The 22608-nt window shown below is 49.6% G+C and overlaps 1 protein-coding gene across 1 annotated transcript in view; it reads left to right on the top strand.

The window, feature by feature from the left end:
* LOC102983293 (hexokinase-1) overlaps nucleotides 1-22608 on the top strand; it is a 57987-nt gene that overhangs the window by 9349 nt on the left and 26030 nt on the right. Inside the window, exons 2-3 of the mRNA XM_028485320.2 lie at nucleotides 10672-10834; nucleotides 22436-22584. Coding sequence (XP_028341121.2) covers nucleotides 10672-10834; nucleotides 22436-22584 — 312 coding nt within the window. The remainder of the gene's footprint in view (nucleotides 1-10671; nucleotides 10835-22435; nucleotides 22585-22608) is intronic.

Below are 22608 nucleotides of genomic sequence, written 5' to 3'. Positions count from 1 at the left end.
AATCCTTTCTCTCTCAAGGATCCCTCTAGCTTGAGCAGTGCTGTTAGGTGGACATCAAGCTCTCTGGGGCTCAGTTTCCTTATCTGTCAGATGGGGTAAATGATTCCTACCTCATTATCTGCCCATTTATCAAATCAGAGAATGGATATGGAAACACTTGGAAAGCATACTGAACTGTACAAATGTCAGATGTTATCATCGTTGTTCACCGAGAACACACCTGTAGGCACCTGCAGAGGCATGGTGGGGGAGTGCAGCTTCCTGGATAACAGAGGGTAAGCGGCCAGAGCCCTGAGCCGGGGCAGGGATCCTGGGTACCATTCTGCTTTGCCACCATGGGATTTTTTTTTTTGTTTTTTTTGTTTTTTTTTTTGTGGTATGCGGGCCTTCCTCTGTTGTGGCCTCTCCCGTTGCGGAGCACAGGCTCCGGACACGCAGGCCCAGCGGCCATGGCTCACGGGCCCAGCTGCTCCGCGGCATGTGGGATCCTCCCATACCGGGGCGCGAACCCGGTTCCCCTGCATCGGCAGGCGGACGCACAACCACTGCGCCACCAGGGAAGCCCCTTGCCACCATGGGATTTTGAAAAGCCTGTGTTCTGAGGAATCCATGGTGTCATGAGCTCCTGTGCCCACCATATATGAAGGTGAGAGGGCAGTTTTCATTGTTGCTTTTTTTAAAAAATAAATTTATTTATTTATTTTTGGCTGTGTTGGGTCCTCGTTGCTGTGCGAGGGCTTTCTCCAGTTGCGGCGAGCAGGGACCACTCTTCATCACGGTGTGTGGGCCTCTCACTATCGTGGCCTCTCTTGTTGCGGAGCACAGGCTCCAGGCGCGCGGGCTCAGTAGTTGTGGCGCACGGGCTTAGTTGCTCCGCGGCATGTGGGATCTTCCCAGACCAGGGCTCGAACCCGTGTCCCCTGCATTGGCAGGCAGATTCCCAACCACAGCACCACCAGGGAAGCCCCACTGTTGCTTTTTTACTGATGGAAAAACACAGAGATGGAAGTGACTTGCCCAAGGTTATAGAAGGAATCTGTATAGCTGGAGGAGGCCTGAAGTCCTTCGCTCTCCAGCCCAGTCTGCTCCCAGCACTGCAGTATTTGCGATCCATGGCTCTGGGGTCTGGTTGTCTCCTAGTGAAAGCAGACTCGTCCGTACTTTGGACCCTCTCTTCCTTCTCGTCTGGAGGCACCTGGCACATTGGGAACTGTGAATCTGGTGCCTGGCCCTGCCCAAGCCATTGACCATGAGGCCCAGAATGAAGCCTGTTGTTCTTGCCCTACCACATTCCAGGGCTGTTCTGTTCCCCTCGAGGGACTGGGTACCTTCTTTATTTTTAGCTAGTTCAGTGTGACAGCTTTGTTCTCGTCTGGGCAAGGGCCTGGTCTCTCAGCAGCAGAAAGTGCCTCTTAGCAGGAGCCAAGGTCACCAAGAGGACCTTGGGCATGACCTCACGGCCTTCTGCGGTCCTCCTAGCAAGAGGAGTCTGGGGAAGTAGGGAAGGAGCACCAGGGTTGGTGTCTGAAGCCAGAGCCGCCCTGGGTGCTGGATGCTCGGGCCTTTCGCTTGGCTTCACGGCCCCGGGTTCCTCCCGTGTAAAACAGGGCTGATAACGCCCACCCTGCAAGTGTTCAGCTTGGATCAGGGCAGGTGGAAGTGCCAGCAGGGGACCCATCCTTGCTGTCTGTTACATCTCAGTTCCCAAAACCTCAGTTTCCTCATCAAGAATGGGGATCCCGTTTTCCTCCTGATTTGTTGTGATTAAACAGAAGTGTTATATGCACAGTCCATGGTGCTTAATAGGTGCTCCATCCGTGCTCACTGAAATGGAACTAACAGTTCAGAAGCATCAATTAAATGATAGATAAGGCACCGAGAGCTGTGTCTGAATTTTGAAAAGGGACTGGAGAAAGGAAACCTCTGCTTATAGTGTTTCAACATGCTAAAGGGACACCTGATGCTTTGGGGATATTCGCACACACAGCTTTCACTGAGAAGCCTCTAAAGTGGAATTTATTTTCCCAAACACATTTCCTCTTTCAGATATTCCACGGTCTCTGGGTGCCTTGAAGAGTGGAGACGTCTGATTATCTGTAGAGCATTTATATGTCCCATTGGGCCTTGAGGGGCAGATGTTGTGAGGCTAAGCGGGAGTCTGAGAGCGCCTGGAACTCTGCATCGCTCAAGGAGGGGCTGTTGGCTCCACGCAGGTCGCCCTGAGGCTGAAGTGAGGGGCTGGTGCTGGAGAAGGGCTGGGTCATTCAGGGAACAGGAGTCTCCGGCCTTATCTGAGCCAGCAGACCCTTCCGAGAAGACCTCCCGGGCCAGGCATCTCCAGAGGCCTTCCTGCCCCTCCAGGAGAGCAGCCACTCAGCCCAGCTGAGAAGCCACCTGAGGGGGTGGGGACGCAAGGAACTTGGAAGCCTGGCCCCTGCACCCCTGGCACTCACGGTCTAGCTGGAGGCGTGCACCATGCACGTGTTGCCGCGGCATGGGCGGATTGCTCCTATGTAGCACGGGGGCCGAGGGGATGCCGAGGAGAGCAGCAGCTGGTGCTGGACGGGCGGATCATGGTACCCGCTTCGGAGGAGGTGGGTGTGGAGTGGGGTGCAGAGAGGCAGTTACAGGCCCGGCCAGCCGAGTAATAGAGGTGGTCTGTGAGGAAGAACTGTCGGGGGTGCGGAAGGCAGGAGCGTGCCGGGAGCAGATGATCCTGGTAGGGAACCCACAGGGTCCAAAATGTCTCTCCTTGTGGCCAGTGCCCTCTCTGCTCAGGTACCAGCTGCCAAAAGCAGGATAGAAAGGTAGGCTCCTTGGGGCAGACACCCTTGGCAGTGAGGTGGGGCTGGGCAGGCAGGAAGAGGGTTGGACCTGCAGGAGGAGGGCTTGGGATGGCACCCACCACGGCAGAGGGTCCCATCGGGCCAGGACCTTTGGGGTTGCTATGGCCTTTGAACTTCCTTCCCAGATCATGTGAAAGGGGAAGTGAGCAGTTCAGATCTCTGGTAGCTGCTGGGGGGTGAACGAGGCTTCCAAAATAATCAGGCTGGAGCAGCGTGCTTTCTGCAAGGCCAGGGAGCCATGCTGCTCCTGCAGTGGTTGGAGCTGTGGCATTAATGCCACCGTGTTCCCATGTCTCGCTGCTCTCGGAAGCCCTGGGCCTGGGTTCGCCCTGGTCTGAGCAAGAAAGGTACTGAGGAAGGACCACAGAACCAGGAACTTGGTGTCTACTTCGGTTTTCTTACTGACCAATGGTCACCTTGGCCAGTCGAATAACCTCTCTAGCCTCTAATTTTTCCTTAGGGCATTGAATGTGATGGCACCTGCCCTGCTTCTCTGGACAGGATAGTTTAAGGACCAGCATGTGAAAGTGCTATGCAAAGTAGAGAGGCCTTCATAGGTCACAGTCAGGTGAACACACCCACATTACAGATGGAAAGAATGAGGTGCCTACAGGATGGCAAAGCTGGAGTCTGACACAGGTGTTTCTACTGCCCAGTCCATGCCCCATCGTTGAGCCAGGTAAGGTCCTGAGAAAATCTAAGTATGGCTGTTAGTGTGAGTCTTAGAGGCAGTTCCCCGAGGAAATAGAGGAGGAGTTAAGGTTTCAGGGGAGAAACAGTTTATAATATGATTCCATTTTTTGTAAAATGAAATACAAAAAAACCCAAGCCCTGTATGTATGAATGTTTGTTTAGGTAGGAAAACTGTCCTAGAACATAAATCTCTTTTAGCAGGGATTTCTCTGGGGAGATTGAGGGAGAACTCAGACTTTTTACTTTTGTGCCTTTAGGTATTATTCGAATTTTTTAAATAATGAGTGTATATTACTTATTGTTACTATAATGTACTGTTAGTTTTTTTTTTTTAAGTAATAAAACAATCCAAATGTTTCAGAGGACTTTTGTGAGAATCTTTTATTTGCTATGGTTTCAGGCAAATGACCACCTACCTTTAGTTTTCTTTTCTACAAAATGGGTCAGTAATATTTGGTAATCAATGCATTTCTCTAGGTATTTAGGTAAAAGGAATTAGGGATATGTGATTATGAGTTAGACAGGGGAGTGAGGGAGATGGATTCCCTTTCCGTCATTTCGTTGGAAGGGTGGGAAGAGTTCTTGGCACATAATTAAAATTCTCCGAATAGCTCTCTGAGGTGAAAGTATAATTATCCTCATTTAAAAGTGAGGAAATCAGGACTCAGAGAGGTTAAGTAACTTGTCCAAAGTCACACAGCTAAGAAATGGCACGTCCTAGATTTGAACCCAGTTCTCTTCATCCATAGCCCTGTGTTCTTCCCACCATGTAAGAAAAGATAGAAATCTGTAAGAAGAAGCCCAAAATGAGGGGTTAGAAGACCTGGAATGTAGATCCAGCTGCCACTTATAAACCTTGTGACTTTGTGTGAGTCATGGGTCTCAGTTTCCTCAACTACAGGATGTGGATAATGATATCTCTCCCTCCTACTTTGCTGGGTTTCTGTGCTGGGAGAAGGGGAGCTAACACATTAGGCACCACTTCATGCCAGGCCCCTGGCATCCATGAGCTCATTGCTTCTCTTTGTATGCCGTCCAGGTGGGATAATGTGTGTGAAAGTTGTGTTTATAAATAGCAGAGCCCTCTGCACACGTGAGCTCTTATTATTAACACCCCTGGACCCGTTCGTTCCTGAGTCAGTCTCCTTAAGAAAGAGAAGTGAATCTGATGTTGAAATCTCTGCCCTGCCCTTAAGCAAGAGTCCTTCTTAACGCTTCACTGCCAGCTCCCCAATTTCCTTTGCAAGTAAAGTGTCTCACTTGGAACGTTCACTTCATAGGCCTGTGCCAATCAACTTCAGTCACACCTGTTGCTCTGCCTTGTTCTTGATCCTCACGGAAGAATGGATGAGAGAGGGAGTGAAAATTTTCCATGGCTGTTCCCCCTCCCACAGGGGGTCAGAGTGCCTGGGTCACCAGTGGTTACGGAGCCTCCTGCCATGACCAGCCTGTCCACTTGGGCATGTCCAGTCTTGAATTGTTTTTTTCATACGTGTCTGTTGGGAGCAGGAGGTGGGGCTGGGGTCGGGCACAGAAATGTTTGAGTTTAGACCAGTGCAGGGTTGCTGGGCTCTTCCACTGGCCGGACAGCTCTGGGCCAGCGGGGCTTGGTGAGGTTGTGTTCTCTTCTGACATCTCCTCCTGCCTCTGCTGTGTTCCTGCTTCTGGAGCCGATGAGAGCTTCCAGGCCGTCTTGGTCCACAGGAAGGACAGCCCAGGACCAGTATTTGCACAGTAGTAGGGCATCAGTGCCTGCCCTGTGCAGCCACCTTGGCTCCCACCCTGGGGAGAAGGGCTCTTCCCCTGGCGGGGGTGCGGGGGGAGAGGGGTGGTGGCGGTGAAAGATGCCCTGGGGGCTGGACAGGGGCCTCGTCAGTCTGAGCCGAGAGTCTGCAGGACCCAACTCACCATGTGGAGTCTGGGACCCTGACACCTCCCCCATTTCCTTCCCAGTCTGACCGAGTCCTGAATGCTTGTGTCAGACACCATGTGTGAAAGGGAGCCTAGGGGGTTCCTATCACAGACTCCTGCAAGCCTCTGGCTCTGTCTGTGACAGACATCCTATGAGAGATGTTCCAAAGGCTTGCAGCTTGAACCCCACCAGAAGAGGTGCTGTGCCCCCCTGTCACCAAAAGGTAGGGCTGGGGGTTGGAGACACAGGTGGGATTCTTTGGGCACCAGCGTTTGGCCAGAGCAGCAAAGTTTGAGGCAGCGTCCTAAGAGAAGAGCAAGGATTGTGGAAATGGGAGACGGAGGGAGAGAGAGGGGAGAGGAAAAGATCTGGAGTTGCTATGGAGAGGGGACGGAAAGAGAAATGCTGAAAGGACCACAGACTTTGGCCAAACCTCCCAAAGCCAGAAGTTGTCCTTCTCCGGCCTTGCATCCCTCCTCCATCTCTCCCCTCCTAGGCTTCTGGGCCAACCTCCTATAAGAAAAGCAGCTCTTATACTGGGGTTCTTGCAGAGATCTAGAGCAAATGGGCAGGAGGACACCCTTCCTTTCTACCCCCTTCCACCCACCACCCTTTCCCAGCTTCTTTCCCAGGTGGACAGGGGCAGCCCAGCCAGCTGCGAGGCAGGGCTAGTCTAAATGAGAGGAAAGAGGCCCCTTGTTCAGTGAGGTGCTGGGCACTCTGGGCCCCTGGGAGTATTCTGCAAATGTCTCTTGTTCCAGCGCTTCCTGGGCTGCTTAAAGGGCCACAGTCCATATGGTGTGGATCTGCTGAGCCCTGCACCAGGTGTCTGCCTGGCTGGGCAGCGTTGGGGGGTACCTGCAGCCCAGCCCCAGGATCTATGCCGTTCAAAGGCCCCTCCTGAGCTCCTGAGGATCAGCAGGGGTGCCCCTTGGCTTATTTTCATGCACCTGAGATCCAGGAGGCTTCAAAGTCAGTTCCAGCTCTGCCCTAAGCTGTACCCTCTTTCTGGCCCCAATTTCCACATCTCTTCTGAGAGGAGTTGTACCACGTGATGATTCATGAACCTGAACCGGAGGGGGAAAGCCCTCCTTCCTTCTACGCTGGGGGGCCAGGTCGTCTTCTATATCCCCAGCCTGTTTTCTTGTTTGAGCTTCTTGCCTCTTCTTGCCTCTTCTTGCCCCTATTCGGGTTTGATTGTCTGTCCTAAAAACGTCTGGCTTCTGGAATCACTGTCCCTGTGCTGAGCTGTGCCTTGAGTTAGGAGGCAGGCTGGCTGTGGAGCCCTGCTTCTTCTAGAAGTTTCTCCCTGTCCAGCTGGAAAATCTCAGCAGCTTTGCTTGGGCCTGATCTCCACATGGTAGGGGGACTGGCCTTCTCCAAGGGTTGGGGACGGTTGTAGGGAGAGTGTTAAACTCTCAGGTATGAGACCTGACTCCCTGGCTGTGTGCTTCGAACTAATCACTTAGCTTCTTGGAGCCTCAGTTTTTACAACTGTAGAATGGGGATTAAGAACATCCCCCTGGGACTTCCCTGCTGGCGCAGTGGTTAAGAATCCACCTGTCAATGAAGGGGACACGGGTTAGAGCCCTGGTCTGGGAAGATCCCACATGCCGTGGAGCAACTAAGCCTGTGTGCCACAACTACTGAGCCTGTGCTCTAGAGCCCGCGAGCCACAACTACGGAAGCCCGTGTGCCTAGAGCCCATGCTCCACAGCAAGAGAAGCCACTGCAATGAGAAGCCCGTGTGCTGCAACTAGAGAAAGCCTGCGTGCAGCAACGAAGACCCAAAGCAGCCAAAATAAATAAATAAATAAATAAATTTAAGAAGGAAGGAAAAGCATGTCCCCCTGACAGGGTCGTTTTGAAGGTTAAATGACATATTGGATGTGAAAGCACTTGATATACGGTAAACCTTGATATAATTATAAAGTATTATTCTAGCATCCAGCATTCATTGAATTCCTCCTTTGTGCCAGGCAACTGGGTAGGTCCAAAGGTCTCTTCCATCTTTCCTTTCCTGGGGAACTCACATGTTATCGGAGGAGACAGGCATGTCAGTAGACAGTCGTGATGTAGGGTGAGGAGTGTGGTAGTGGAAACGTGTCCAGATGCTAGGGAAGCACCGTGACTGTTACTGCTCTGCTCCTCCCCAGCGTCCCCTCCCCAGCGCGCAGCTTGAGCTTTCTGAAACTTGTCTCACTGTTGAACACTCAGTAGAGTCACGTTTACAGTCTAAATTTGCTCACCCAGTGTATGAGACCCTGCAGGCTTACCTCCTGGCAGTCTTTCCAGTTGCTTCCCTTCTTGCACTGTGCTCCGTCATCCCACAGACCACCCTCCCTCCCTCACCTTTGGCCTTCACGCACGCTCTTGTTGGTGCCTGGACGCACTCTCTGACATCACCCCTCCCAGTAGCCTTCTCCAGTTTGTGCTTAGTAGCCCCCATGTGCTTCTGTGGCTGCTTCGTGCACGTGTGACCGCCTCTCCCGACCAGCACGTGGGCGTGGTGACAGCAAGGGCTGCTGATCAGCGCTGCCAGCCTTGCGGGTGGAACAGAGCACGTCTTCTCCTAGGGCTGTGTTCTGGCCATTTCTCTTTCAGCTCTCGGAGGTTTCTGATTGCCCTTCTCTGCACTGCTTTCTCATGAAGGGGAAAGGAAAAGGTAGTTGCGGTAGAAGAGACGCGGGTGGGGCAGGGTTGTCTCTGGCCACAGAGGACACTGGGGGACTCCTGCCAGTGCCCTGATTGTCCCTGAGACAGGAGACAGGCAGGGCCTGGGGGAGCACGAGGCATGGAGTCCAGAGCGAGAAGGCTGCCCAGGACCAAATTATGCAGAAATGACTCTGTGTCCTTGAGTCAGGCGTTTCCAGCCACCCTGAAAAGTAAGCATGAGATGCCATTCTCAGAAGCAAATCACGTCAAAGGTCTTTTCATCCCCATTGGGTCATAAATCTGTCTGTCCATCTGCCAGAAACTTGCCGTGTGTGAGGCTGCTTGTGAGACACCGGGAGGTCAAGGTGAATGGAGCAGACACTGTCCAGGTGACAGGCGTAGAAAGTGGTGATCCAGGCTGGACCATGCAGAGGGATCAGTGCTGAGGGAGGCATTATCTGCACCCTGAGGGTCTCAACGTCTGCAGGAGGGTGACATTTGATTTGAACCTTGAAGGGGAGGTGAGCTTTGAGTAGCTGGGAAGAGAAGGAAGGGCGTTTCAACAGGAGAGCCAGGCACCTCCCAGGAATGGTAGAGGTGGTTTGGCTGGTGTGCAGAGAGCCCGGAGCCACACCCGCAGAGTGTAGGTGCCTCCAACGTGGGGGGCTTTGCAAGGTTTCGAGCAGGGGAGTGAAGTGACCAGGGTCCCAGTTTAAGAAGGTGAAGTGTGGGGGGCTTCCCTGGTGGCGCAGTGGTTGAGTCCGCCTGCCAGTGCAGGGGACACGGGTTCGAGCCCTGGTCCGGGAAGATCCCATATGCCACAGAGCAGCTAGGCCTATGAACCACAACTATTGAGCCTGTGCTCTAGAGCCCGTGAGCCACAACTGCTGAGCCCGTGAGCCACAACTACTGAGACTGCGAGCCACAACTACTAAAATCTGCGTGCCTAGAGCCCATGCTCCGCGACAAGAGAAGCCACCACAATGAGAAGCCCGCGCACCGCAACGAAGAGTAGCCCCCGCTCGCCACAACTAGAGAAAGTCTGCGCGCAGCAACAGAGACCCAATGCAGCCATAAATAAATAAATAAATAAATTTATAAATTTATAAAGGAAGAAAAAAAAAGAAGGTGAAATGTGGCCGTGGTGTAGAAGATGGGTTGGAAGGGAGAGAAATTGAAAATTGAAAACCATTACACACTGGGGCTTTCCTGGTGGCGCAGTGGTTGCGCGTCCGCCTGCCGATGCAGGGGAACCGGGTTCGTGCCCCGGTCTGGGAGGATCCCACATGCCGCGGAGCGGCTGGGCCCGTGAGCCATGGCCGCTGAGCCTGCGCGTCCGCGTCCGGAGCCTGTGCTTCGCAACGGGAGAGGCCACAACAGAGGGAGGCCTGCATACCACCAAAAAAAAAAAAAAAAAAAAAAAAAAAAGAAAACCATTACACTGAATATGCATCAGGCGTCAGGAATCCAGGCACATGGTTATCAGGGCTTCCTAAGGCAGGGAGTGGCAGAAGGCAGAAAGAATGAATGGTGAGACAGAGAGGCTTCAGTGAACTCTATAGGGTCAGGCAGCATGAGGACAGATGTCTAACCAAGAGCCAGACATGTAGGTGCTCAGTAAATAGAGACAGTCAGCGGGAAGATACTATGAAGGAAGAACGACAAATGACAGCAACGGGGCCTGAGGTTAGGAGCCCAGGATCCTTGAGGAGAGTGGGGAGCCCAGGAAGAGGAGCGGGTTGGTTTAGTCCTGTTGGGTCGGGAGCGGTCTGATCAGGAAGTGTGGGCACGTGGGCCCTGGCACACGGGCATGGGAACTTGGGCTCTCCCATACCTGCTGGGGGTAGTGAGGTTAAGGTCTCTGTGCTCTGGGCCTGCAGCCCCATGTCCTGAAGGGCTCCAGCCCTTCGTCCACCCTTTCCACCTACCTAGAAGTCATGCCCAAGGAAACCCACCAGCACCACTGCCTCACAATGCTAATAATAGCTAATGTTTACTGAGCACTTTCTGTGTTCTAAGTGCTTCTCTGTCTCCTTTGATCTTACAACATTCTGTGAGTTATGTTCTATTTATCATCTCAGTTTTTCAGTTGAGGAAACTGAAGTTCACACAGCTGGTAAGTGATGGAGCTTGGATTTGAACCCCAGGTAGATGGCTCTGCAGCCCTTGTTCTGTGGCACTGTCATCCATGTGAGGATGAGCCAGCCACCTCTCACAGAGGGAAGGAGTCACGTGGAGGCTTAAGGTGCCTTTGGCACGTACCTGGGGATTGAAGGGCAGCTTCCATGTAATATTCAAGGATTGGAAGGGACCTTGGAGGTGTCTGGTTCATTTTACAGGGGGGGAACCGGGACTCAGAGCATTTGCAAGCCTGCTCTGAGTGACATGGTTGATCGCAGTTGAATGATGGGCCAGCATGGGTGTTCCAGTGCCCACGGGAGCTGGATTGTCTTAGGCAGATGGGAACCTCACGCTGCCTGCCCTGTCCTACCCCAGCCAGACTTGAGCTGAAACGACCTTCCTCAGCCTTGGCTTCACTTTCTTTCCTTCTCATCCTTCTTCCAGATTGACAAATATCTCTATGCCATGCGGCTCTCTGATGAAACTCTGTTAGATATCATGGCTCGTTTCAAAAAGGAGATGAAGAATGGCCTCTCCCGGGATTTTAATCCGACAGCCACAGTCAAGATGTTGCCAACGTTTGTAAGGTCCATTCCTGATGGTTCAGGTGAGTCTCTCACCCAGAGATTGGGCTCTGAGGGCTGAAAGCTCTGTGAAGCCACCCTTCCAACTTACATTCGTTTGTTCATTCATTCATCTTTCATTCATTTACTCATTCATCCAGTTATTCATTCATTCACCATTCCATCCATCTGTTCTCCCATCCATCCATTCATCTATCCATCCATCAATCCAATGTATGTCCATTGAGATCCTACCATGTGCTAGGGGACACCATGGTTGGACCATGCTGACCTGCCTTCATCGGCCTCACTGTCTAGTGACTTATGGTAAGAAGGTGTAGTGTTTATGGATCTTACAGATGCTGTGTGAGTTACTCTTATGTCTTCAGAACATGAATGGCTCCAGAACAGATGATTCTTCTTCATGTTAGGAGAATCTCTCCATCAGGGCACCAAGGTCTCCTTTTAGTACCCCAGATAAGTAGCGATCCTAGCGGCCAGGTGGGTCTCAGACTCAGCGGGGAGACTCAGGTCCCCATTTGTACAAATTTCATAGATGCTAAGTCAAGGTAGCCCCTCAAGCAGAGAAATGGTGAGAGGAGTAGGACTGGAAAAAAAAAATTATCCTGTTGGTCTGCATCGTGTGGCTCATGCCCCACAGTGGGGATCTGGGGGCTCCCTGAGGATTGTCAGTACCCCCTCCCCAGGGAGTGGCCTCAGCCCCTGCTCTTGGCAGAGTGGAGGCTGGGAGGGCACAGCCTGGCCTTGGCCTGCTCAGTGGAGGTTGTTCTGTCTGTCTGACCCAGGGGTGGGTGCTGTGCCTGCCCCAGCTTAGCGCACGCACAGGAATCCTGCTCTGAGCCGTGTTCTGTGCTCTAGGCTGGGGCTCGCCTGCTTTGTGAGAGGGAGGGAGAGAGGTCACGAAAGTCAGGTTTCTCTTGGGGTTGTGAGTACATAGCCTGAAAGTACGGCCCTTACAACACTCCTGCTGTTGTTTCTTCCCTACTCTGGGGACTAGTTTAAAGCTGCGATTTGGGGCATCTGATATGGAGCCGACACAATGGACATCAGGAAAACTGCAGCTGTTGTAGCTGATGTTTATGAGAGGTGGGCGAGTGCACGGCTTGTTGGAGGACTGGCTGCAGTGGAAAGGTCCTGCCGTGCCTGCAGCCGGCCTTTAAAGTCCTGAACAAGATTGGGACACCTAGGAAGGGCATGTGCTCTGTTTGCCCTGTGGCCACAGGTGGGGTTTACTTCGTGCACACACACTGGTACTTATATCTCTGATGTTTCTTGACTGTTTAAAATCTACTCCACTTTTATCCTTTTGTTTTCCTTGAGGTCTTGGTGACCAGCAGTTTAGGTTTTTTTTAATGACTGCCGAAGAGATTCTAGCTATGAGAGTGACCAGACCGTGGTGTCCCCTGGGTTTTGTTCTGATGTCTCTGGCTTTCTAATTCACTCCTGCTTTTTCCCAGCCCCGAATGGCATCCACATCCAGGAGCATTTGTGCCTTTACAGGGTTAGCTGAGTTCTGTAGGAGAGGCGTGGCTGTGCCTGCTGTCAGCTGAGAGAAGAGGAAGGGGAGGCGAGGTGGGGTGGGCAGCCCCCCAGGGCCCCTGCTCTGGCTTTGCTTGGAGAGCTCAGAAGGATGCCTTATGCCTGGGGGGCACCTGATCCTGTGTGACCGGCCCAGGGCCGGCACATCCCATGAGAGATGCCTTCTCTTTCCTCCTAAACGCGGCTTGCAAGCCAGCTCCCCTTCCCAGGACTGTGTATCAGCAGGGGGTGCCCTCCCTCACTCTTTCACACACCATTTCCAGGGTTGAGGGGCTCAAAGTGTGATCCACATACACAAATGGCTAGTAATCTAGCCATTTGTCCCCATTAGTTACTCTTTAAAACAGGGCCCAAAACTCATCCTCATTTGGGAAAGACAACATTCTGCAGCCCCCTCTTAGAGATTCAAAGCAGACACCAAGGTATTAAAGGCCCTGAGCAGTCCTGCAGGAGAGAAACCTGTTTAACCCGGATACCTGCCTTTTCCCCAAACCTGTTTGATCTTTCCCCCCAACATCTATTACTATATTTCATCTATTTTGAGACACCTTTTTGTTTGAGTCCTCTGAAATCAGCAATGCATTGTACAATAGTTGCATCTTTAAATTATTATCGGCAGTATTTTTTTCTCTTTTCGTATTACATAAAATAATGATGTGTCTGCAATCAGTGGTGTCTTAAATGTGATGACATATGTGGTAATATGCCCATGTTGGGAAACACTGTCCTAGGGTTTGTGGAACTGGAGCCGACAGCCTGGGCCCCATGCCTCCTTCTGAGCCTCTCATCTCCAGCGTGGTTGGGGCCAAATGTTTAGGGCCTCTTGGGAGCCCAGAATAGTGCTGAGAACAGAAGGAGGAGCGGGGGGAGGAAGGGGGGAGGAGGAGCAGGAGGAGGAACCAAAGCCCTGAACCACAAGGACCCACCCTCCTATGCATGAGGCCCTGGGTCCCGCAGCCTTCCCCTACCCTGCCCACCTCTCTGCTCCCTGGTGACTGTTTCTTCTACCCTGCGTTAGTTTCCAACGCTGCTGTGACAAAGTACCACGAACTGGGTAGCTTTAAATCAGAGTGAATTATCTCACAGTTCTGAAAGCTAGAAGTCCAAAATCAAGGTGTCAGTAGGGCCATGCTCCTTCTGAGACACTGGGTTCAATCTTTCCTTGCCTTTTGCTAGCTTCTGGTGGTGGCTGTCAATCCTTGGCATTCCTTGGCTTGTAGTAGCATCTCTCGTCTCTGCCTCTGTTGTCACATGGCATTTTCCTCTTATAAGGATACCAGTCAGATTAGGACCCACACTCATGACCTCCTCTTAACTTGATTACATCTGCAAAGACCCTATTTCCTAATAAGGCCACATTTACAGGTACCCAGAGTTAGGACCTCTGCATATCTTTTGGGGGGGCCACTGTGCAACCCGTAATACACCCTATACTTCTTCTCCCTATGACTGTTCCTAATATTCATGGGTGGGCTCAGGTCATGTGCCCAGGGGCCCACACTCCCCTTGGAATGGTCGCTACAGCCCCACACAGACATTGACATTGATACCAAGGCCTTGGATCCCTGACCCCAGTCCAGCCCCTGCCCCTTTGTGATGGAAGTCCCTCCAACCAGGAGGTCCCCTGGAGTAGCCGGAATGTGGGTCTCCTTCATACTAAACCATGGTGCTAGTCCCTTTTCACAATGTTAATTACTGCTTCAACTGTATAATTAGTCAGCGACAGAATTAGTGGTAATCCCAAACCACCAAAGGATACTTGGACTCACCGAGTTTGACAGATGCCCCTGCCCGTCAAGTGGTGATGTGACTTCCAAGTCAGAGGGAGAAACAAACCTTTCCTTTCCCGCTGACCTTGACCCTCATGACTGGACTCAGAGTTTTGAAACTCTACTGATTTTTTGGAAATGTTATCAGCCCATTTTTATTAATTTTTTTTCCTTTTTGACGATTTTTATGGGCAGTGGTTTTTCTTTAATTGCTCTCCAGTAATCTACACACTAGGTTTATTAAAAAAAACAAACCCTAAAGTGGCTTTTAGCTGCTGCATATCCTTTCTGGAGTGGGAAAGGTATGAATAATATATAAAGAAGAAAGATATTGAAGCCTTTTTACTCCGATGACTTGGCTAAACAGAAACCCCTCTTTAGAGCTGCCCAGTCAGGGATAGGTGTCTAGCTGCGTCCAGCCACCCTCAGAAGGCCTGGCCAACACTTTGTCTCACTTGTGAAACCTCCTCTTTTTTCTCCTCTCGTCATTTATCACTTAGGATATTGTATCCATAAATACCAATTAGATCATAAGCTTCTCGAGGGTAAATTGAGTTGAACATTTCCTTGTTTCTGTTTCATGGTTCCTAGCAGGCTCTTTGCTCAAAGGTTAAGTTAAATGTTTGATTTGCAGTGTGGTCACAGTTAAATTCTGAGGGCTTAAAATACACTACTTTCCAGCCAAAGGAAGGAAAATATTTTCTTTTTCCACAGCATTTGGGCTCGTCACTTACCTTTCTCTGCCTGTTTCCTTATCTGGGAAGGTGGTTGGATTGTCTCAGAAATTCTCTCCATCTGTGAAATCTCCTGAATGTCTAGCGTTCTGGGTGGGTTTCTGATGAAGGTGTAAACTCTCATCAACTAGCTGGATTGCAGACAGGAGGGAAGGCTTTGTGTCTCATGTACAGAATTAATTCATGGAGCAGAGCAAAGGTAGGCATTTCATGAAAGCAGAGTTTTTGTTTGCCCTGTATTCCAGCGCAGGTCTGGACTCAAGAGAGACATCTGTCCCCGTGTTTGTTTTACATTATTTGCTGGTAATAATGGTTGTCGTTAGAAAGTGGAGAGTTGCCGGGGGCCCTTCAGATGTTTTGTTTAATGAGCCTTCTCTAGAAGAGCAGTTCTTCTGGCTTCAGTGGAAATGGGAAATGTGGGACGAAGTCTCAGCAGCGGCCGGCAGGAAGGTTGAGGCCAAAGATTTGAAGAGGAAGTTAGAGGGAAGCCAACTGCTGCAAAAAGAAGCTGAACTTGAATTTAAAGGAAAAAATAAAATAAAATAAAATAGAAACCCAGAACACTGGATTCATCTCTGGCTCTGCTGCTTATTATCTCTGTGACCTTGGAGAAGTCACTTAATTTTTTAAGCCTCCGTTTCCTCATCTTTTTTTTTTTTTTTTTAACATCTTTATTGGAGTCCTCATCTTTAAAATAGGTGTGATGGTCCTGCCCTGCCTGCCTTACAAGGCTGTCACGAGGATCAGGTGAAAGTGCTTTGGAAACTGCAAACCACCTTGAGAGTTACAGGGGGTCATTGTTCTCCTGATCATCACTGTAACTTAACAACCCACTTTGTAAGAATTCTTTGGGTGGCCCCTTCTTCCCAGCTGATGCAGCCAGTCAAAGGACCCCCACCCATCAGACCTAAATGCGTAGGTCTAGCCCTGGAGGAAAGAATCAGAGCTTTTCAGAATTCACTGGCATACCTGTGATGTTACAGGGGGAGGAGGCAGGAAAAAGGGGGAAGCAGAGGCAGGCTGTCTCATCCCCACCCCAATATCCCCACATAATGTGGACGAGCCCATAGACTGCAGCTCTGGTGCCTCTGCAGCAGGGTGACTGGATTCCACAGCTCTGAATGGCGGAACCAACTGACATAAAGGGGAGGATAGATCCTTTATGGAGGGCAAGTTGGTATTTGGGGGACTCATTGCCTAATAAAGAATATTGAACCCAGAAGCCTCTGGTTGTAGCTGAAAGAAATCTAACTCAACGTTGTATAAGCAAGAAAGGGAATTCTAGGTTCACATAACTGAGAAATGGAGTTGTAAGTTGGCTTCTGTTGACAGGGACTCATCTGTCTCTTATTCTTTCAGTCTTTGTGTTGGCTTCATTCGTAGGCCACCTCTCCCTTATGGTGGCAGAGACGGCCCTGGCAGCCCTAGCTGACACCTCACCTAAGAACTAGAGGTCCCAGAGGTGGTCTTGGAGAGGGTAATGATTGGCTGACGTGGATCTCGTGCCCATCCTGAACCAATCATCATGGCCAAAGTGGGGGACTCTGGGTGCTCTTGGGTCACACATTGGTTCCCCTGGAGCTGGAGTGGGTGGTCAGCCCCACCCCCAACTCAGGTGAAAACCAGGAAGGGTAGTTATCTGAAGAGACGCTAGACAGCAAACAAAGCTTACCAGAAATCTTGCTGCCTTTTCCAGAAGTTGTTCCTTGGTGTCCTTTGCCTGGCAGAGGATAGGACTGAACAGACCATGCATTTAACCCAGGTAGTTCTTATCAAACTAGCATCAAACACGTACTGATTTGCAGGACTCAGTACTGGGGGAGGGAAGTAAGCATGTTAAATTGCCCTGGCCTTCAAATTGCTTATCATCCAACTGAGGAAGATAAGACACATATACATAAAAAATTAGGAGCATCCCAGTATTTGCAAGTACATGAGTGACTAAGAAAAGGGAAGGGCCCTGGCCTTGCCACAGGCGTGACTATGAGCAAGGTATTCACCTGGTTTGGTTGGAGCTTCCTTATCCATAAACCGAGAAGGTAAGTTAATATTTGTCTCGCATTTCCTGAGGTGCAAATGTGATTTACAGAAGAGATGCCAACTGCCATTTCTTTTAGCAAATCACAAACACACTCTGGAATCAGGGTCACTGCTCAGGGAAAGATCAGGAGCTGCACTGGGCTTAACAGTGACCTCTTGTAAAATGCCTTCAGGGAAAGGCCCCCCGCCTCAAACGCATCAACTCCCACTAGCAGGTGTGTGGAGTATGCAGTATTTATCATTGTCCTGACATCTTAAGGCCGCCTTTCTGGTCTCCTTCTCTGACCCTAACTCCTTGGAACCCTAATGACCTCTGTTTGTGTCAAAAAAAAAAGGAAAAAAAAAAGGGAGCAGTGGAGAGCTGGGGTGGGGCAGGGGTCTTGCAGAGCTACAGAAGTGTGGGCCAGCCCCATGCACCCTAAGGCCAGGTTCCTTCCCGACCTAGAGGCAGCGGAGACCATTTTCACTTATCTTGCTTGAAAACTTCAGGCCTGGGTCCTGCGGAGGTGCTGCTTGAAACCTGATCCCTTTCTGTATGAAGGGCTGAAAGCTCTTACCCATTGTGTGTTGACACTGACACCAATAAGCAGGAGATGCCCGACCATCACCTGGAACTTGAGCACAAGAACCTGCTTTTACTTAGGCCTTTCATTCAACTGAAAATGAGACCTTTGACCCGGCTGGCAACTGAAACATTTCCCAAGCTATTGTTGTTGTTGTTGTTGTTGTTTTTAAATTAATTAATTTATTTATTTGTGGCTTGCGCAGCGGGCTTTCTTTTTAATTGCAGCGAGCGGGGGCTACTCTCTGTTGTGGTGCACAGCCCTCTCATTGCGGTGGCTTCTCTTGCTGCGGAGCACGGGCTCTAGGCACGCGGGCTTCAGTAGTTGTGGCACACGGGTTCAGTAGTTGTGGCTTGCGGGCTCTAGAGTGCAGGCTCGGTAGTTGTGGCACACGGGCTTAGTTGCTCCCGCAGCATGTGGGATCTTCCCGGACCAGGGCTCGAACCTGTGTCCCCTGCGTTGGCAGGCGGATTCTTAACCACTGCGCCACCAGGGAAGCTCTCCCAAGCTATTGTTTTTTTGTTTTTTAGTGAAATCTTTTTTTTTATATTTAATTTATTAATTTATTTTTGGCTGCGTTGGGTCTTCGTTGCTGCGCGTGGGCTTTCTCTAGTTGCGGCGAGCGAGGGCTACTCTTTGTTGCAGTGCGCGGGCTTCTCATGGCTGTGGCTTCTCTTGTTGCAGAGCACGGGCTCTAGGCGTGTGGACTTCAGTAGTTGTGGCTCATGGGCTCTAGAGCGCAGGCTCAGTAGTTGTGGCGCAGGAGCTTTGTTGCTCTGCGGTATGTGGGATCTTCCTGGACCAGGGCTCGAACCTGTGTCCCCTGCCTTGGCAGGCGGATTCTTAACCGCTGCGCCACCAAGGAAGCCCCAAGCTATTGTTTTTAAGTTATGATGAAAGCCAATGTAAAACATGAAATAAATAAATGGTTTTATTTTTTGAAAACCATTAAAACTAAATAAATTAATTAAATTGAAATGTTAACAAAATAAAAAGTACCCATATTTTCATCCTAGCACGTGTTTGCTTTTGTGCCTATGATTTCCCTATGCACAAGGGGTTTATAGTTGCTTACCGAAAGGAGTTTTCATTATCTTCATTAAAGATCAAAGCAAAAGAACAGAGTCAGAAGCTGCAAGGAATCATGGATGTTGACGAGACCCCCAAAGAGAGATGTAGCTGTTCCTGATGTGCTGAAGTCTCACTTTGATGCTGTCCTTGGGGATCCTTGTCCCCGAGGTCTGTCCAGGAGGCAGTTTTATCCCACGGTTATGAATTTGGGCTTTGGATCCAAATTCTGGCTCTGCCACTTACTGGCCGTGTGCTTTGGCAAGTTACCGAATCCCTCCCAGCCTTTACTTGCTCATCTGTAGAATGGGGATCATAATAGTACCTATTTCATAGGGTGGAGAGGGTTAAAAGTAAAATGAGGCATATGAAGTACTTAGCGACCGGAGTAGAGAAAGGCTCAATGAATGATGGTTAAATAAAGTGCTTTTGGTGTTCTAGTAATTCTTCCTCCTGAGAGGAAGCACCTCATACCAAATTCATTTTTTTAACTGAGTAGTGGTGTAAGCACCATAGGGGTTAGGATTCTGATGGGAGCCCAAAGAAAACCCTAAACTGATTTCAACAACCTGTAACATCAGGGTCAGAATTTCCCACAAAGCTATGACACCTGCTTCCCAGCATTCTCCCTTGGTCTCTTTCCTTTGGACCGTAGAAGCAGTTGTTTTTTGTTTGTTTGTTTTAATTAATTAACTTATTTCTTTATTTTTGGCTGCGTTGGGTCTTCGCGGGCTTTCTCTAGTTGCAGCGAGCAGGGGCTACTCTTCGTTGCGGTGCGCAGGCTTCTCATTGCAGTGGCTTCTCGTTGCAGAGCACAGGCTCTAGGCACGCGGGCTTCAGTTATTGTGGCACGCGGGCTCAGTAGCTGTGGCTCGCGGGCTCTAGAGCCCAGGCTCAGTAGTTGTGACGCACGGGCTTAGTTGCTCCGCGGCATGTGGCATCTTCCTGGACCAGGGCTTGAACCCGTGTCCCCTGCATTGGCAGGAGGATTCCGGACGCGCAGGCTCAGCGGCCATGGCTCACGGGCCCAGCCGCTCCGCGGCATGTGGGATCTTCCCAGACCGGGGCACAAACCCGTATCCCCTGCATCGGCAGGCGGACTCTCAACCACTTCACCATCAGGGAAGTCACGATAGAGGCAATTTAAAAAACAACGTCATCGTGGGGAATTCCCTGGCGGTCCCGTGGTTAGGACTCCACATTTCCACTGCAGGGGGCACGGGTTTGATCCCTGGTCAGGGAACTAAGGTTCTGCGTGCCACATGGTGCGGCCAAAAAAAACCCCCCCAAAACAGTGGCATCATGTGGTATATCTATACAGAGGAATATAACTCAGTCATAAAAAGGAATGAGGTACTGATACATGCTATATCATAGGTGAGCCTTGAAAACATCATGGTAGATGAAAGAAGCCAACCACAGGGGGCCACATATTGTAGTCCATTGATATGAAATGTCCAAAATAGGGAAATCTCTAGAGACAGACAATGGATTAGTGGTTGTTGGTGGACGGAGGGGCTTTGGAAAGAAATGGGGCGTGACTGCAAATGGGTATGGAGTTTCTTTTGGGGATGATGGAAAACTTCTATAATTAGATAGTGGTGATGGTTGCGCAACTCTGTAAATATACTAAAACCCACCAAAGTGTACACTTTAAAATGTGATAGGTGAATTATTTCTCAATAAAGTATTAAAAAAAAATACCAACCAACCAGCGGTATAACTGCTTCTTGTTTTATGAACAGCAAGCAAGGCTGCCTTGAATGAATGAATGGGCCACCAACCCTTGTGATCAAGCAGCTACCAAGCATTTATTGAGCTGTCCTGGGTGCCAAGGGCAGATGTGAAGAATCCTAAGTTGTGGTTCTTCCCTCAAGGAGCTTGAGAGGCTAAGAACAGAAATTCAGTGTGAGAAGACTTTGGTTCATTCATTGACTCCTTTTCCACCCTCGTTAGTTCAAGTATTTGTTGTGTTCTTACTGTATGCCAAACAACCATTCTAAGTTCCAGAAACAGAGCAGTGTGTCGGAGCTTAAAGCTTGGTAGAATCAAATACAAAGATGGCGTCAGCTTTATAAAAGAAAAGCTGTTTTTTTAAAAAAGCCAACCACTACTTAAGAAAAAAATTAAAGAGCTCAAGGGACCCAGAATAGACAAAACAATCTCGAAAAAGAAGAACAACGTTGGAGGACTTTCACTTCCCAGTTTCAAAATTTCAAAGCAGTAGTAGTCAAGACAGTGTGGTACTGCCATAAGGATAGACATATAGATCAGTGGATCAAAACTGAGAGTTCACTATGTCAATTACATCTCAATAAAACTGGGGAAAAAAGAATGGGGAGTCCAGAAATACCCATACATTTATAGTGACTTGATTTTTGACAAGGGTGCCAATGAGGGAAAGAGTAGTCTTTTCAACAAATGGTGCCGGAATTTGATAGTGGATATCCACATGCAAAAGAATGACGTGGGACCTCTACCCTACCTCATGTCATATACAGAAATTAACTCAAAATGGATCAAATACCTAAATGTATGACCTAAAACTATAAAACTCTTAGAAGGAAACATAGGTGCGAATCTTTGTGACCTTGGATTTGGCAATGGATTTTTAGATATAACACCAAAAGCACTAACAACAGAAGAAAAAAGTAGATAAGTTGCACTTCATCAAAATTAAAACCTTTTATGCGTCAAAAGTCACCATCAAGAAAATGAAAAGGTAGTGAGAATGTAACATCAGAAGTAAAATTAACAGATTTTAATTGATTTTGGAGGAGAATGTGTGAGGGTAACTAGGGTAAAGAATATTAGATAGTGGCTTAATGGTTTGGAGTCTTGCCCATCATGGCCTCCTCCATTGGTGCTGTATCGTGGTCTTGGCATACGGTCCCGTCATCTTTCTCTGTCCCACTGAGGTCCACCCCAATCACTGCACACGTTGGTCTTGAGGAATATAACCGTATCAAGCCAGTTTACTCCTATGTGACCAAGAGGGACTTCTGTTAAAAACATCCCCTGGGTGGAAACAACACAGGTGTCCGGCAACAGATGAGTGGATACACATACAATGGAGTATCATCCAGCCTCAAAAAGGAGTGAACTACTGATACAGGCTATAACATGGATGAGTCTTTGAGACTATGCAAGGTGACATAAGCCAGACACACAAGGACAAATACTGTATGATTCCGCTTACATGAAATATCTAGAATAGGCAAATTCATAGAGATAGAAAGTAGAATCATGGTTGCCTGGGACTAGGGACAGGGGAAATGGGGAGTTAACGCTTAATGGTTATAGAGGTTCTGTTTAGGATGATGAGACATTTTGGGAATGGTGGTGATGGTTGTACAACATTGTGAATGTATTTAGTGTCAGTGAACTGTACACTTAGGAATGGTTGCGGTGGAAAATTTTATATGATGTATATTTTACCACAGTTAAAGAAAAAAATCCCCTGGGGAATCAGTGGAGCTCTGGACTAGCTGGAATTGGTGTCTGAGCTGATGGGGAAGGAACCCAAGGCATGGAATGGACCTCAGATCTAGGGTTTTCTCTGACTTGAAATGCTGTTTTTGTCTTTATGGATAACATAGCCATTTGTGAAAAAGGGTGAGAAATTAGAGAAAGATGGGTGGGGCTTGGTACCTAAGTCCGTACTTCCATTCTCCTGTAGTCGGGAGTGAGCAGGACTGTGTGAAGCTGTCTGTCTAGGGATGCCCGGCCGGGAGAGGCTTTCTCTTGCCCGCTCTTCCAGGACGGGGCAGTGGTCCTAGGGGGTCTGAATGACTCCTGCTTCTGGCCGAAAGCACAGCGCGGTGGGGCCGGACCCTGTTGAGAAGCTGGCAGAGCATGAGGCTTGCCCGGAGCACTTGAATCTGATACGATACTGTTGTCTCCCTAAACAGAAAAGGGAGATTTCATTGCCCTGGATCTTGGCGGGTCTTCCTTTCGAATTCTGCGGGTGCAAGTGAATCATGAGCAAAAACAGACTGTTCACATGGAGTCCGAGGTTTACGACACCCCGGAGAACATCATGCACGGCAGTGGAAGCCAGGTGGGTCCCTGCTCCCTTCCGATC

This window comes from Physeter macrocephalus, unplaced genomic scaffold, assembly GCF_002837175.3.
Source record: "Physeter macrocephalus isolate SW-GA unplaced genomic scaffold, ASM283717v5 random_269, whole genome shotgun sequence".
Taxonomy (NCBI): domain Eukaryota; kingdom Metazoa; phylum Chordata; class Mammalia; order Artiodactyla; family Physeteridae; genus Physeter; species Physeter macrocephalus.
Note: the sequence above shows the minus strand (reverse complement) of the source record. Positions and strands in the feature narration are given on the sequence as shown.